This window comes from Scyliorhinus canicula, chromosome 7 (assembly GCF_902713615.1).
Source record: "Scyliorhinus canicula chromosome 7, sScyCan1.1, whole genome shotgun sequence".
Classification (NCBI taxonomy): domain Eukaryota; kingdom Metazoa; phylum Chordata; class Chondrichthyes; order Carcharhiniformes; family Scyliorhinidae; genus Scyliorhinus; species Scyliorhinus canicula.
This window is the reverse complement of record NC_052152.1, coordinates 38,429,807-38,445,912: the sequence shown is the minus strand read 5'-3', so window position 1 is coordinate 38,445,912 and position 16,106 is coordinate 38,429,807. Positions and strand designations below refer to the sequence as shown.

At 41.7% G+C, this 16,106-nt stretch overlaps 1 protein-coding gene and 1 long non-coding RNA gene across 2 annotated transcripts; one reads left to right on the top strand and one right to left on the bottom strand.

Moving 5' to 3' along the window:
• Positions 1 to 6,632: 6,632 nt before the first annotated feature.
• On the bottom strand, positions 6,633 to 15,209 carry nfkbiz (nuclear factor of kappa light polypeptide gene enhancer in B-cells inhibitor, zeta). Its single transcript, XM_038801821.1, has 12 exons — positions 14,761 to 15,209; positions 14,052 to 14,170; positions 13,773 to 13,806; positions 13,572 to 13,675; positions 12,557 to 13,254; positions 11,666 to 11,771; positions 11,135 to 11,281; positions 9,869 to 9,932; positions 9,427 to 9,602; positions 9,157 to 9,267; positions 8,665 to 8,832; positions 6,633 to 8,259 (listed from the first exon to the last, which is right to left on the bottom strand). Exons 1-12 carry the CDS (start codon positions 14,951 to 14,953, stop codon positions 8,206 to 8,208), a joined length of 1,974 nt encoding a protein of 657 aa, XP_038657749.1. The 5' UTR covers positions 14,954 to 15,209; the 3' UTR covers positions 6,633 to 8,205.
• Positions 8,781 to 11,785, top strand: LOC119968885. Its single transcript, XR_005461260.1, has 2 exons — positions 8,781 to 8,989; positions 11,109 to 11,785. It is a non-coding gene; the product is annotated as an uncharacterized LOC119968885 (long non-coding RNA).
• Positions 15,210 to 16,106: the final 897 nt, after the last annotated feature.

Genomic DNA, 16,106 nt, shown 5'->3' with positions numbered 1-16,106 from the left:
ACAATAACAGCCTGGTATGATGACTGATCATACTATAGAATGGTTGTAGCAACAGAAGGAGACCATTCAGATGTATCCATGCCAGAACAACAGCTTGGCTCACTCCACTTTCCCATGTTTAACCCTTAACTCTGAAATTTTATTCTCCTCAGATAATGATCCAATTTCCTCTTGAAAACCCCAATTGAATTTGCCTCCACCACACACTCAGGCAGTACATTTCAGAAAACCACTTGCTGTGTAAAAAATAAAGTACTTCCTCATGTCACCTTTGGTTCTTTCTCACCTTAAGTTGGTTCTTGGCTTTTCCACCAAGGGAGGCAGTTTCTCAATAACTACTCGCTCTATTAACTCTCCTCTCAACCTTCTCTTCTCTAAGGAGAACAGCCCAGTTTCTCCAATTTATCCTTTTAAATGAGGTCCCTCAACCCCAGAACCATTCTCATAAATCTGCACCCATTCAAATGTCTTGCAATCTTCCTGAAGTGTGGAACCAGTGTTTTATCAATGTTCACCATAACTTCCTTGTTTTATACTCCATGTATAAATTCAGGATCTTGTATATCTTATTAACTTTCTCAGCCAGCTTCAACAATTTGTGCACATATACTTTCAGGTCCCTCTTTAGAATTGTTCCCTTTATTTCATATTGCCTCTCCTTATTTTTTTCTACCAAAATGAATCACTTCAGTTTCATTAAAAATTTAATCTGTCACTCATTGACAGTTTATCACGATTCTCCTCACAGTTTGTAAGTTTTGTGCCATCTCCAATTTTTGAAATTGTGCCCTACATATTCAAGTCAAGGTCATTAAAATAGATCAAGAAAAGCAGTACTCCTCATACTGACCCCTATTATACACCTTTATCCAGTCTGAAAAACAACTGCTCACCACATCCCAGTTTTCCCGCCAGCTTCCTATCCATGTGCCACAATCCCTTTTATTCCAGGGCTTTAACTTTATGGACAAGTTTGTTATGTGACACTTTATCAAACTCCGTTTTGTAGTCTATGTATACCATTTCATCTACATCACCCTCATCTATCCCCTTTGTTACTTCATTAAAAAACACAATTAAATTAGCTAAATAATTATTTGCCCTTAAATCCATGCTGACTTTCATTGATTCATCTAATTTTGTCCAAAGACTGTTAATTGTGTCCCCATTATCACCTGTAAAAGCTTTCCCACGATTGGGGTTAAACTGCCCTTTAGTAGTTTTTTAATTATATTTTTGAAAAAAGGTATAACTTTGCATTTCTCCAGTCCTTTGACACCATCCCTGTATCTGACACAGATTGGAAAATTAGGGTCAGTGCTTCTTCGGTTTGCATCCTTACTTGCCTTCTTTTCCTCAAATGCATTTCATCTGGTACTGGTGACTTATCAACTTTAAATACATGCAGCCTTTCTTTTTGTAAATAAATTTAGAGTAGCCAATTACTTTTTTTACAATTAAGGGGCCATTTAGCATGCCCAACCCACCTACCCTGCACATCTTTGGGTTGTGAGGGCGAAACCCACGCAGACACGGGGAGAATGTGCAAACCCCACACGGACAGTGACCCAGAGCCGGGATCGAAACTGGGACTTAGGCGCCGTGAGACAGCAGTACTAACAACTGTGCCACCATGCTGCCCACATGCAGCCTTTCTAATACCTCCTCTTCATCAATTATTAGTAAATCAAGGGCTGGATTCACTGGTCTCACAGCTGTGTGGTCCCCGGAGGTTGGGCACAGCACGCCGTTTGCTGATGGCGGGATTTTCCTCTCCCGCCATTGTCACTGATTTCTCATTGAAGCCACTCTGTGTTGCCGGGCAACCCATGGGGAGGGCAGGGGGGGGGGGGTGTTGCTGCCAGCGGAGCCAGTGAATCCCACCCGCCAGCGAATGGCTGGAGAATTCCAGCCCAAGTATCGCATCCACCTCCTCACTCACTATGACTTGGGAAGCATGTTCCTTAGTGAAGTGAAGTGTTCATTTAATACCTTGGTCATGCCCACTGCTTCTGTCCATCAAGGATAAGCCTCTCAACTACACATTAGACTTTTTAACCTTTTGCGGTGGGAAAACCCTTTGAAATGTCATTGACCCCTGTTGGTATTGGTAAATCCTGAATTTAAGTGATCCCCAAGCATACAACATAAAAACATTTCAACATCGTTAACAAAATAGGTTTGGGGCAGCATGTGGCGCAGTGGATAGCACTGGGACTGCGGCGCCGAGGACCTGGGTTTGAATCCTGGCCCTGGGTCACTGTCCATGTGGAGTTTGCACGTTCTCCCCGTGTCTGTGTGGGTTTCACCCCCGCAACCCAATGATGTGCTGGTTAGGTGGATTGACCACGCTAAATTGCCCCTTAAGTGGAAAAGAAAAATAACTGGCTGCTCTAAATTTATTAAAAAAAAACAAAATAGGTTTGAGCCTGCAGATGTCTTTCTAAACTTGCACATGTTGCATCCGATTTAAAAGTATAGCTGACAGACCAAACCTGCTTCATATTCTGATGGAGTGCTCACTGTCATGTGAGAGTACCTTTAAGAAATGCGTGTTTATACATGGGTGTGTATATAAATATCTGTAGTGAGAGTACCTTTAAGAAATGGGTGTTTACTACTGCAGTGATGTCAGAGAGTGGGTGGAGCTGGGCTGTCTGTCAGCTTTTTACTCTAATTTTTGAGCAGGCTACAGGGTGTGTTTTAGTTTCATTTCAGTGTTGGAGCTGAAGCCAGACTTAGTAGATGTACTGCTGTTCTCTCTGCTATCAAAAGACTATCTCTGGATCATTTGGTGAATTCAGAATTATAAATATTCTCAGTAATGAAGTTAAGCCTGATGTATTTTTGTTTTGTAGGTTTTTTGAGTCTTATGGATGTTAAAAGGACAGCTTAATCATTAGTGTTAAATTCTTTGGGGGTTGTTTTTGAATTGATGGTTGCTAAGATGTTCACTGTGTGTTTCAAAAAGGTAAACTTGAGTTCATAGAATAAACATTGTTTTGCTTTAAAAATTACTTTTCCATTTCTGCTGTACCACACCTGTAGAGTGGGCCGTGTGCTCCCCTTACCACAATCTATTAAAAGTTGTGGGTCAGGTGAACTCCATGATATACTTTGGGGTTCTCCAAACCCTTTAAACGTCACATAAACAGTGTCATAATATACACCAGTGTATCATGGTACAGACACACACTGATGGACACACACAGGGACCAATCAACATGTACAAACACAGAGCCAATCACCAGTTAGAATACACACACAATAAAGGCCGAGGGCACCACGGTTCCCGCTCATACTGGGTGCTGCCTCTGAGTGTAACAAGAACTCATCCAGCCCAGCACAGAGTGCTGACAGAATCAACTAGTTTGGAAAAGGCTTAGGTCTCTAGTTAAAGTTAGCATCATTTAGACCCACAGTCATCATGTGTTAGTTAGTTAGAAGTTAGTTAATAAAATTGAGTTGAACCTTCATCAGTGTTGGAAGTGTCTGTTCATCTCTCACGTCCACACTAGCCAACACTTCACACAGCACAGATGTCGGTAATGCCATGCTGGGGTTGCGCAGATGGGAAGTGTGGGAAAAGACAGATGTGTCGTATAGGGCTGCATGTCACACTCATGGAATTGATTCAGAGCACCTGTGACACAAAATATGGGGCCAACGACCATTGCAGGATCCAGTCTGTGAAATCAGCTCCAGATAAACGAGAAGATGGCAGAGCAAGAGAAAGCTGTCAAGATATTAAGGCCACAGCAGTAGCTTTCTATGCCATTTAGATTCCCATGCAGGCATGCACAGAGTGGTTATGACTTGTAAATCATTTACTGCTGCCCCGAGTAAAGCACTGACTAAACCGTATCCTCTGTCCCCCTGCCAAGGCAAACTGACCTATGAATGTGTAACATATAGGGGAGTACCTTAGAACACACCAAAGTATTGAACATAGGATGCATGGTAAAGGGGCAGATCATCGACATGGATACCATCATTACACGTGAGAACAGCACCCACCATGTACACGGTACAAACTCATGCGACTCAGCCAATGTTGTCTACCTCCTACGCTGCAGGAAAGGATGTCCCGAAGCGTGGTACATTGGCGAGACCATGCAGATGCTGCGACAACGAATGAACGGGCATCGCGCGACAATCACCAGGCAGGAATATTCCCTTCCAGTTGGGGAGCACTTCAGCAGTCAAGGGCATTCAGCCTCTGATCTCCGGGTAAGCGTTCTCCAAGGCAGCCTTCAGGACACGCGACAACGCAGAATTGCCGAGCAGAAAATTACAGCCAAGTTCCGCACGCACGAGTGCGGCCTCAACGGGGATCTTGGAGTCATGTCGCATTACGTTCACCCCCCACCATCTAGCCTGGACTTGCAAATCCTACCAACTGTCCTGGCTTGAGACAATTCACACCCCTTTAACCTGGGACTACCCCCATCTCTGAATCTGTAAAGATTTGATTACCCGCAAATGCTCGCATTGGCAAGCATTGTCTGGCATCTTTGAATTTATCTATAGATATATATATATGTTTCTGGAACATATCTCTTCATTCACCCGAGGAAGGAGCTGTGCTCCGAAAGCTCGTGTTTGAAACAAGCCTGTTGATGCTGTAAGACTTCTTACTGTGCTCAGCCCAGTCCAACGCCAGCATCTCCGCATCATAGAAATTTGAGAAAGTCTCAATCAGAATGGATAGAGGGGGACCAGTGGATGTGTTGTATTTGGATTTCCAGATGTTAAGTCGTAAGAGCCCTTGGTGTTGGAGGTAGTATATTGGCTTGGATAGAGAATTTGGTAATAGGCAGGAAACAGGGAGTGGGTACTGTGTTACTTTTTAGGTTGACGATCTGCAACCAGTGGGTTCCACAGGGATCAGTGGTGGGACCACAGCCGACTTGGAGGAAGGAAGCAAATGTACTGTAGCCAAATTTGAAGATAACGCAAAATAGGTGGAAAGGCAAGTTGCAAGGGGGATACAAAGATATTGATAGATTAAGTGGACAACTGGAGTATAATGTGGGAAAATGTGAAGTTGTTCATTTTGGAAGTGAAATCAAAACAGTATAAATGGAGAAAACCTGCAACACAAAAAGGGACATAGGGGTACACGTGCACGAAATACAAAGCTTGCAGACAGGTGCAGCAGGTAATCAGGAAGGCTAATGGAATATAGGCCCTTATTTCACAGGTGTTGGGAGTACAAGAGGGATGTCTTGCAGCTGTACAATGTACAGGTGAGACCACATCTGGAGTACTGGGAGCAGTTTTGGTCCCCTCATTTAAGATATTACTTCAATGGAGCAGTTCAGAGAAGGTTCACTAGGATCATTCTGGTATGGAGGGATTATCTTATGAGCAAACGTTAAACAGGTTGGGAGAATCAAGGACAGAGGGCAGAATCTAGGAGGGGATAGTCTCAGAATAAAGGGGTGTCAATTTAAGACTGAGATGAGGAGGGAATTCTTCTGAGAGGGTCGAGTGTCTTTGGAACTCCTTGCCACAGAGAGCTGTGGGGGCAGAGTACTTATGTATATTTCAGGCCGAGATAGATTCTTGATCAGTAAGGGAATCAAGGGGTACAGGACAAGGGCAGGAAAACGGACACGAGGAATGTCGGATCAGCCATCCTATTGAATAGACGAGCAGGCCCAAAGGGTCTACTCCTTTCCTATTTCTTACTATCTTATGTACTTAGTAACCCATGTGAATCTTCATATCATTGTGTATTTGTTAAGCGAAGGGGAGAGTAAAAAGTATTGCATAATAATTCAACTTTCCATTTAATAAATGTTTTTTCTTGGGTTTTAAAACTAATTAGCAAGCCTGTGACTTTCTATTTAACAAAACGTGGAGGAACAAAGTAAAAGCTACAGCTTTTTAAGCCATAGTACCATTCTGGAATTATTCTGTACAGTTATATCAACTGGGATTGTAACAAACGTTATACTACAGTTGTATAAAATCTTGCCCAGACCCCATTAAGTCTGGACACCCATCCTTGGGAAGGATATATTGGCTACGGGTATTATGCCAGAGCTACAATACAAGGACAAATGGCATGAACATTGTTCATGTTCTCTCAAGTATAAAAAATTGATTCAATAGAGAGATAAAATGACCAATAGACTCAATAAATGGGTGCTGAAAATCCAAAAATAGAGGCCATAAAATTATAGGCAGGGCACTCGTAGTTGCTGCAGCAAAAATCTGGAAGTAGTGGAAGAGCCAAGTAAAACTTTAAATGGACACATTTTGGTTAGGTACAGTATCAGGTATATAGAGCAACAATGGGAGAAATGGAGTCGAGGTATTGGTCACCCATTATCAAACAAGATGGAGCAAAGAACTAGATGATAAATGGCTCACTCTAACTAAATAATGGTAGTTGCTTTAGTTTTTAAATCTGACATGTAATAATGTTACTTCAGAAAGAATTCAGTAACCAGATAAATGCAGTTTGAAAATGGGATAATTCTAAGCCTCTCCGAGATGCGTCTCTGCCCAGATGAAGCAAAGGCAGAGCTTTGACTAGTTAGATTAGAAAAAAGTCTACTTTGAGGAACTATTGTTGGACCACAGTACACGAAACTCCATGACACAAAACAAACACCACACAGTTAATGCATCAAATATTTAATGTCATCGTCAAATAACATTTAGACTCTGTCTACAAGACATACTTTGTTAAACATGATTGAACAAATGACTTTGAATAATTATTTATTAGCTCTTTAAGGCCAACTAATTCATCATTCCACATTTCTCAATTAAAAAGTTGCTAAATATCACCAAGTGCAACAACATTTCAGTATATTAACTGTTCTACTCAAGAATCAGTAATGGTAAACTTTTAGATGAATTTTTTAAAAAATCACTGACAATAATGATGTATTGAGGATTTTTTTTTCTTACAACCTACACAAAATATACAAATACTATAGAACAAAATCTGCCTTACCGGTGAGAACTACATTATGTGCTTGTCAAAACGAAGACAGCCAACAGTATAAACATATTTACACATCGTAACTCAGGAATGAGATTTTGCAACTTGTACCACTTTGTATTGCACCAAAAATCAATTTCTATCATTTGGTTCCATTCTGCATGCATTTTGAATCCCTCTTCTGGATTATATCCTGTAAAATGATTCTCCCTCAACTTCCTCATCTGTAATGACTTCTTTCAAGCTTTTCAATACTCTACATCGAATTTCCATGTAACCTCTTCTGATCAGATACCTGCTCCTGTCTTTATTACTTACTTGTTTAAAAATGCATCATATGTGCAACTCCTTCTCTCCATGTTAATGTTAAATATTTATTTGATCCCTTTCTACTTCAATTGTTGTAACCACCAATCTCAAGAATGCCAAAATCATTTGTAAGATGCAAGTGTGCTTTTACTGCTCATGTATCAGTTTGTGAATAGAAAATGTTCATGTAAATATCGAAGTCAGCACTAAAAAACTGAAAAGGCACTCGATTCACTTTGTATCCATGGTCTCCTTCCAAAACAAAAAATTCACTCAAAATAAATCTTTAGGTCTGGTCAATGAGTCCTTCAGCATTTCAATTACAAAATGCAATTAGGATGAGTGAACATCAGCATCGGAGCTTTCACATTCCTCTTGATGCAGGAAATCCAAAGATAAAACTCATACAGAACAGTTTAAGTAGAATGACCGTTCTACCTAAATCAGACACTAGTAACAAATGTGTATATATTTAATTATACTGGAGTTGTGCCTTTAGACTCCTAAGTAGATATATGCAGCTGATACATAACTACACAGTACTGCACTGATCCTTTAGAATACATTTTAAAAGTCAGCTGACGTTTAAGAGAAGATACAGGTGTACACTACCATTGGTCGGGATTTTCCAGTTGTTCCCACCGGCGGGATCCTCCAGTCCCCGCCATGGGTTCGCGGTATCAAAGGGAGTGAACAACAGACAGTGGTGGGACTGAAAAATCCCACTGCCAGCCAATGGTGGGCCACCTCCGCTGCAAAACACGCTGCGGGGGAAAATCTGGCCCATTATTTATTTACTCAATACTACACAGTAGTCAACAATTAAAGTTTCTTTCAAAGAAACAACACACATTTGCCAGCGAGGAGCAAATATCTCTATACAATCTAATAGGACTGCCTAACTGACAGTGGGGGTGACAATTCTGAACAAGAAATCAGAAGAGATGCATTCTTGACTGGACAGCTTTTCCCTTCAAAATGCGCTTAACCTGTGAATAAAAAATGATTGTGATTATTAAAGAAACGGGTTTCCAAAAAAAAAAAGTATTTAAGAAAGATGCTTTTATTTTTTTCCCCCCCATTAAATTTTCCTTTTATAGGGCAGCACAGTGGTTCGCATTGCTGCCTGCGGCGCTGAGGACCCGGGTTTGAATCTCGGCCCTGGGTCATTGTCCGTGTGGAGTTTGCACATTCTCCCAGTGTCTGTGTGGGTTTTACCCCCACAACACAAAGATGTGCAGGATAGGTAGATTGGCCACATTAAATTGCCCCTTAATTGGAAACTCTAAATTTATATATTAAAAAATGTTTCCTTTTATATCAGGTCACATCTACTGTCAAAATTCTGGAATGCTTTTGTTTGATAAATGGATAGCTTCTTTTGCCTCACTCACCTCTTCTCCTCTTGCACCATCTGGCACCAGGTGCACTGGCTGCTCATTCTCCAGGTTTCTGGCACTCGGATCAGCGCCCTTTCTCATCAGAAGTCGGACAGCGTCAACCTGACTAACCCGGTCTTGCATGCCCGCTGCGACATGAAGAGCAGTGTTGCCATTATATGCCTGCAAGATGAACAAAAGCTCTTTAACAACAGAAAGATCAAATACTGGAAAGTTCCTCAAACATTCTCCAGACTACAACTCAGCCTGACGAGACAAGTCTCTATAAATGCGGATGTGGCCAATTTTTAAATTGAATTTGTGCATTCACATCATCAAGGTAACACTCAAATTGTGAAGTTATAAAAAGTCTTACAAAGATCACTACCATGTTGAGGGGTCAGGAATCTTAGCAAAGTCGATGTTAAAAGTCCCTTTAATGTGTCAAAATGTTGTTCTGCAGCAAATCCTTTTTCATCAAAATCCCTTTTCTGGAAAGTCTCTTACCTTGGCATTTACAACATTAAGGCTGGTTGGTTGCTCAAGAAAGTGACGTAGAATGTCAACATTTGCTTCCTCAGCAGCCAAGTGCAGAGGTGTACGACCACTCTTCCGATCCTAGGGGAAATTCACAGGTTAATTAGAGCGGTCACAGGCCATCTCAGATTATGTTTTGTTCCAATGAACACTAATAAGTTTTTGCATTATTCACAACCGCCTACTTGTGTTGAATTTTCCATGTGGCTTCATCAGCACTTGCATTAGAGCTGAACTCACCAGAGTTTCAATAGATGCTCCCATGTGCAAAAGTGTTTTAATTGTTTCCAACAAGCTCTTGCTTTTCACGGCTAGTTCCTGGTCCTCAACAGATGGAGGCTGCCGACAAATTTTGTTTTGTAGCTCATGCAGCACACGGTTCTGGGCGTGAACAGCACAGTGCAGAGCAGTCATACCTAAAACAGAAGGAAAATTCCTAATGATGGCCAGCAGTAAATGCAAATAAGCTTACATTTTAACATTATGCAAATGGGTTTTAAACACACAATGTAGAAACCCCACCCCCGTGAGAAATTCTTGATTGTTGGCAAAAATCATTATACACATAATTCAAATGCAAAAAGGTGATAGATATCCAGCAAAAGGTGCACTCGCTGTTCCCTTTCATAAGCAATTCGGACATTGGACTTTTACGCCATCAATTGGTAGCAATTGATCTTACCATCAAAGTTTGTAGCTTCAAGATTGAGATGCTGGTAACTTAGTGCCATTCCCTTTTCAATAGCCTGCTCAGAAGCAAACAAAAAAAAGGCTTTGTAAGTTAAGGCAAGTAAAATAAAAATGACAGATATGCAGATGAGGCAGCACAACAGCAATGCTGGCTCACAGCACCAGAGACCACGTTCAATTCCGGCCTGTGTATATTTTTACAGTACCTTCATTACACAGTGTTAATGTGAGCCTACTTGCGACAAAGATTATAGTTTGCATGCTCTCCCAGTGTCTGCGTGAGTTTTCTCCGGGTGCTCCGGTTTCCTCCCACAGTCCAAAGATGTGCTGGTTATGTGGGGATACGAGGTTAAGGGAAGAGGGTGGGGGAGTGGGTCCAGGTAGGGTGTTCTTCGGAGGGTCAGTGCAGATTCAATGTGCTGAAAGCCTCCTTCTGCACTGTAGGGATTCGATTAAGTCAATTTATTTAAATATTCCAGCTGAAATAAGTTATTTTTATTGTGATATTATTTGTAAAACACTTCTACATGCCTTACCACCACCATTAACAAGATATAATGTAAAGAAATGGACATGGAACCAAGGGAAGATAGAGACATGGTAAGAAGCTTGATCAAAGAGATGGGTTGAGGAGTTACAGGAAAATGCTGGGTTACTACCCTATGTAGACTAGTTTAGTAACTGGATAGTGAGGACGGATGGCTGAGAAGATGTTCAAATTATAGTTCATCATTTATAATAGTCTTCTGAACTATTTCTTCCTACAAGTTCCAATAGGAATCCCAAAATCATACAAGAATCTTTGGACTAGGGCAACCAATAACAGAACGCATCTTAAAACTACACTTTACAATCCAAAGATGAAATGTCTATTAAACATAACATTGTACTTAATATTGAGTACCCAATTTCCCCCCCCCCCCCCCCCCCCCAACAACCCAATTAAGGGGCAACTTAGCATGGTCAATTCACCTACCCTGCACATATTTGGGTTGTGGGGGTGAGACCTACGCAGACACAGGGAGAACGGGCAAACTCCAAATGGACAGCGACCTGGTGCCGGGATCGAACCGGGTCCTTGGCATGTACTTAAATGTTACAATAATTGGTGTTTGGGAAATCAAGGCAAAATTGTTCATTTGTGAGGTTCACACTTAGACAGGTTAAACAGTTACCCCGTTAAGTGTTTCTATGGAATGTTAAGCATTATATATATTTTTTTTAAAAACCAGATTCCTCAACCAGAAAAGGCACCTACCACAAGCACTTGAACAAAACCCTTTTCTGCGACCACATGCAGTGGTGTTCTGCCCCAGCGATCTGAAGTGTTCATTTGTGCTCCAAGGCTGACCAGATCCTGAACAATCAGATGTTGGTTAGCAGCAACAGCTACTTGCAAAGCACTCTGTAAGAGGAAAAAAAAAAGTTCCTGTAATGTTTGACAAATGACCAACCTGCACGAAGGAACTGATAACAAATTCCTAACTGATAATACTACTTTTCTGATAAGCAACCTGAGTAATAAGCAAACAGCTAAATCAGCTATTTTGAAAATGTGAGATTGAAAAACAAGTCAATTTAAGTTAAACATTAATGTTAATGTTCAACACCTTGCTGAAGCAAACATGGCCTGTAATGCAAAGAAGACTTTCATGCAAAAGAGGAATCTACCCCTAACAGATGACTTCAAGCCAATTTGATCCAAAACAAAACTCACTTTTTCCAACTCAAGCAGCCCTCAAAGTCAAGACAATGTTAAGTGAATGATTAATAAGTCAATATATCCTACCTGGCCATTGTGTTCTTTAACATCCATCATGTTAATCGCAGCCATTTTCTTCCCAAGGACATATGCAAGAGCGCGTCTGCCTTGTGCAACAGCAATATGCAGTAGACTGGAAAATATAAACAGAACATACTATAAAACAAAAGTTGCTTGCACTATAATCAATTAATCATTTAGCCTCTTCAATGTATAGCACAATCCTTACTTTGTCGAAATCGGAGCATTTCCGTCTGACCAAAATTGAATATAGTGCTACTATCCTCTCTGCAACAAAACCTAGCTGACCAATGATAGTATGTAGCACCAGCTAAGATACCTTCATTCAATAAAAATTTCAATAAATTATTGGGGTGAACAATTGCTGGTACTGGCTACTTCGTTGACAGAACATGACCAAATGGGATTAAACTTGTCAAGACCCTTATTAGGGATAGTTATGAATATGCTATTTAATACTTAGAGGGATTTTATTGTGTACATTAGATTGGGATGGCTGTGTTCTGGACCACCAAAGATGATCCACACTTTCAGAGCACGATTAATATGGAAGTCCACAGTTGGCACTGCCCTCTAAGGACATAGTACATGGAATGGTACATGGAATGTTCTGGAGCTTCAACAGTGTTCTACAAAGATGCAGTTTCAAATCTATACTTACCATAAACGATAAGATGCTGGTGGGAAGTTTTCTGTAACAGTAAACACCTTTTCTGCTGGCAGATGGACTGAATGACCTACTTCTGCTCCCATATCTTACGGTGGGGGGGGGGGGGGGGGGGGGGGGGGGCATAGATTTTTCTTGTGAAAAGCAGCATTAGAACCGGTTAGGAACAGGCACCTCGACATTTATTGTTTTTTCACCAAATATCAAAAGTAAGATTTAATAATACTTACGTATCACCATCAGAGTCTTTGGAAATAAGTTGCTCTTGAGTAAGGTTGGATAATTTATTTTCCTCTTGTTCAATTTGCCATTGAAAGAAAGACTTGCCTGGAGATTGCATTGGATAGTACATAGAAGCAGGATGAGGTGCATCTTCCGGAAGGTTGGGTTGCAGGGAGCTGCAAGCTGGGATATAAAATTCTGGTGATGGTTGACCACCCACGGATTGGCCTTGAAGAATAGGGTACTCCTCAGACAGAAGAGGGTTAGGGTGCACTTGAAAATTTTCCATAAACTGTGGAAATTCATTTGACACCTGATCCCACTGGACAGCTCCAGGGTTAAGTACATGCTGGAGATTTGGTGAATGATCTACGCCTTGAAAATGTTGAAACCCTTTATGCTGTCCAGTGAGTTGAAGAGGACTACGGACTTGGAATTGCTGCAATTCCTGGCACTGGGTTAGCTGGTTATGTTGGAGGTCCTGCATATAACCATCTGTGTGCACTCCTCTTTCTCCCTGAAAAACATTGTCATCTTTGGCAAAACTGGTCCAGTTGACCTGGACTGTATTCAGGGAGATTGGATGGGTGTCATTCTGCAACATTTTTATTATGTCCTGAAGAGCATCCGGGTTTACATCATTCCTTGGTTCAGCTTTATGGGCTCCATCTGAATTCTCAACAGAGTTGGGTGTCTGGGGCGGAGTCTAATGAAAGAGAGCGAGAGAGAGACATATGAACGTTAGTCAAGTAACAAATGTATATAAATGGTTGACTCCAGGCACAATTATGTTGCCACAATGTCTGCCTAATACTGTAGCAAAAAAAGTTACAAAATTGAAGTTCCCATAACACAAGTTTCATTCTGTTTTGACAAAATTATAACATTGTTTGTCCCCTTCATATTCCTGAAGGCATCCAATCAATATTTATGTCATCTGCAATACTAATGTTTACCATCACAGGAATAATCCAGGAGGTAATTAAACTAAATTTTGAAAGAAAGAACATTGGTTATTTTTACCAGCAAATATGATGATGCATGAACTGGTGATCGTTTATAAGGAGGTGTATCAGTCAGATTTTCCAAAGCAGATCTTTTTCCCCCACCCAGGAGACTTCTTATTTCTGTGGAGGTGTAAAACAGATTATTGATTCTGTACAATGGATAATGGAGCATTTTGGCCAAATAAAGTTAGTCGTCTCAGAATTACAAATTACTTACGAGAAAACTGTTCTTCCAATGAATTCAACTGGGGCTGCATTGAAGGAGAAAAAAAATGTTCTGTTACACACGGTTATAATTATTTTCCTGCATCTAGTTTCCAGAATCGGAGGCATTTAACTCAAGATTACTGCACATTGACGTGCTAGACATTTGCAGTAGTCTTTCAAGTTTGATTTTAACATTGAATCAGCATTTTACATTAAAAATAAACTTTTAACCATTTCCTGTATTAAAAAAAAAACAAAGGGCTGAATAAAGTTAGGCGTCGAGTGTTACCGGATAATTTTCCAGGTTGCTGCCTTTGCGGGTGCTCCTGAAATTGTTAAGGAGTTCCTTGACTGGATTCTTCACTCGAACTCCTTGGAAGGGTCGCCTCTGAGACCTCCCAAAGTGAGCTGTGAGGAAGAAAAGTGAACGACACATTAAGTCACCAATCACTTAAGACGCCGAAAAGAGAGAGAGAGAAAAAATAGTGGAAAACCCAGCCGCCGCACACCACACCCGGCTCATTCCCCCCCCCCCGCCCCCTCAAACATATAAACAAATGCGGAAATGAAAGCATAAGTTGTGGCGACGGGGTAAATCACAGGAACTGACCATTTTACAGGAGAGAACAGAGGGAAAATAAATCCACTCCCCGGTGTGCCGAAAGACCGCCAAATTTCGGCTTCAGTGGGATTTTAATGGGTCCCCTGTGAAGGTGGACTTTCTAAATGCGAGGCTGGTTCAGGAAGGAGACAGAGGAGATTTGGAGGTGCAGTCACCGAGGAGAAAGCGCGCCCTCTTCCTCTCCATATTTACCACCGCGGCTGCACCGACTGAAACTGGACAAACGTCGACACGGTTAACGCAGGAGAGAAATTGGGAAGGGCGAGATTGGAAGTTTAATTAGAACAAGGTTAAGCAAAACAGAAATAGCGGAAATCAGTTTTTAAAAATATATATTTTGGAAGTATTTGAAGGCAGGAGGTTGGGGTGTTTGTACCTGCGGACTGAGCGCCCCCATCCGAGGCTCCACTCTGAGACTCGGAGTCTGACTGCGGCGAGGTGGGGGTGGCCGGAGAGCTCGGCTCACTGGCTGCCGGGGAGCTCTGGTAGAAGTAGCCCAGGTTGATGGGACTCGACATCAGACAGCTCTTCTGCTCGCCGCCGTTCTCACTGCCTCTGTCCACAATCATCGCGCCCCCCTCTGAGCCGGAGTGTCAGTGAGAGGGGGTGGGTGGGGGTTTGAGCTACTGCTACTTTGGGAGGGGACGGCGGTGGCAGGAAATCCGAGCGCCTCAAAACTTTTTCCTCACTTTCACTAACTCCCTTCCTCAACTAAATCTCTGCCCCGACTGAGTGAGATTCGGAAGGGGGGGAGGGGGTTTTTAAAGAAAAAGTCGCCCCACCCATTTTTTTTGTGTGTTCTCGCTCTTTGTTTTCCGGGAGGCCGGCTCATTCCTGTGACTGTCTGGCGTCCTATTCGACTCAACCAGGAGGGGAGTGACCGAAAGAGCCCTGTTTACCGTAACATTGCAAAAAAAAACACACTTTACTGGAAATGGCGAGCAGAAAGAGGAGGAGCTGCGCCACCCTTTGGATTTTGCCCCCAATATCAAAACTTGTTTTTTTTTTAAATGAGATGTCCTTTCAGACAGAACAAAGAGGCGTCTCTTGTTCTATCTCTGTCGTTTTACACTTTAAATTGTATCGCAAATTAGGCAATGAGAAATCATCTGACCTAATATATAGCTTCAATGTTTCTCTCTGGACACCCACTTCCTGGTATTTTCTATGTTCTTTTCAGAACTCTAGCAGGTTTGTTTTGTCTTTTATTTGATTAAATTATTCAGATTTTTCATCTTGCAAGTTATTTCCAAACAATATGGCTTCCTTGGTTAACAAAAATATTAATAACAATATGGCTTTCTTGGTTCCTTAAACTTAGTTCCCCCTCCACCGATTCCATTGGTCACTCTCAAGAGGCTAAACTAGACTTTTTGTAACAGCAGTTGGCTATTTAACCCCGGGCTATCAAACCCATTTCCTATTCATCACATTGACTGCCTACGACATCCTCCTTAACTGACCACCTCTGCCCTGCCTCAACCCATATGCTGGTGAAATCCTCGCCTACATTTGGTTCCCTCCAGACTTGACTGTCCCAATGTTGCTCTCACCAGCTCCCCATTTTCCACTTAACCTCATCCAGAGTTCTACCGTCCATGTTCTAACCTGCACCAATTCCTGGTAACTCCATCCCCCTCCGACTCCACAGCCTACAATGGGTCCTGGTCCATAAACACCTCAACTGTAAAATACATATTAGAATTATAGAATCCCTACAGT

Coding starts and splice junctions, on each gene's coding strand:
- nfkbiz (XM_038801821.1), bottom strand. CDS start 14,953: ATGATTGTGGACAGAGGCAGTGAGAACGGCGGCGAGCAGAAGAGCTGT. Junction 13,807..14,051: donor GCAACCTGGAAAATTATCCG/GTAACACTCGAC, acceptor CCTTCAATGCAG/CCCCAGTTGAATTCATTGGA. Junction 9,933..11,134: donor GTTTTGTTCAAGTGCTTGTG/GTAGGTGCCTTT, acceptor GCTTCTGAGCAG/GCTATTGAAAAGGGAATGGC.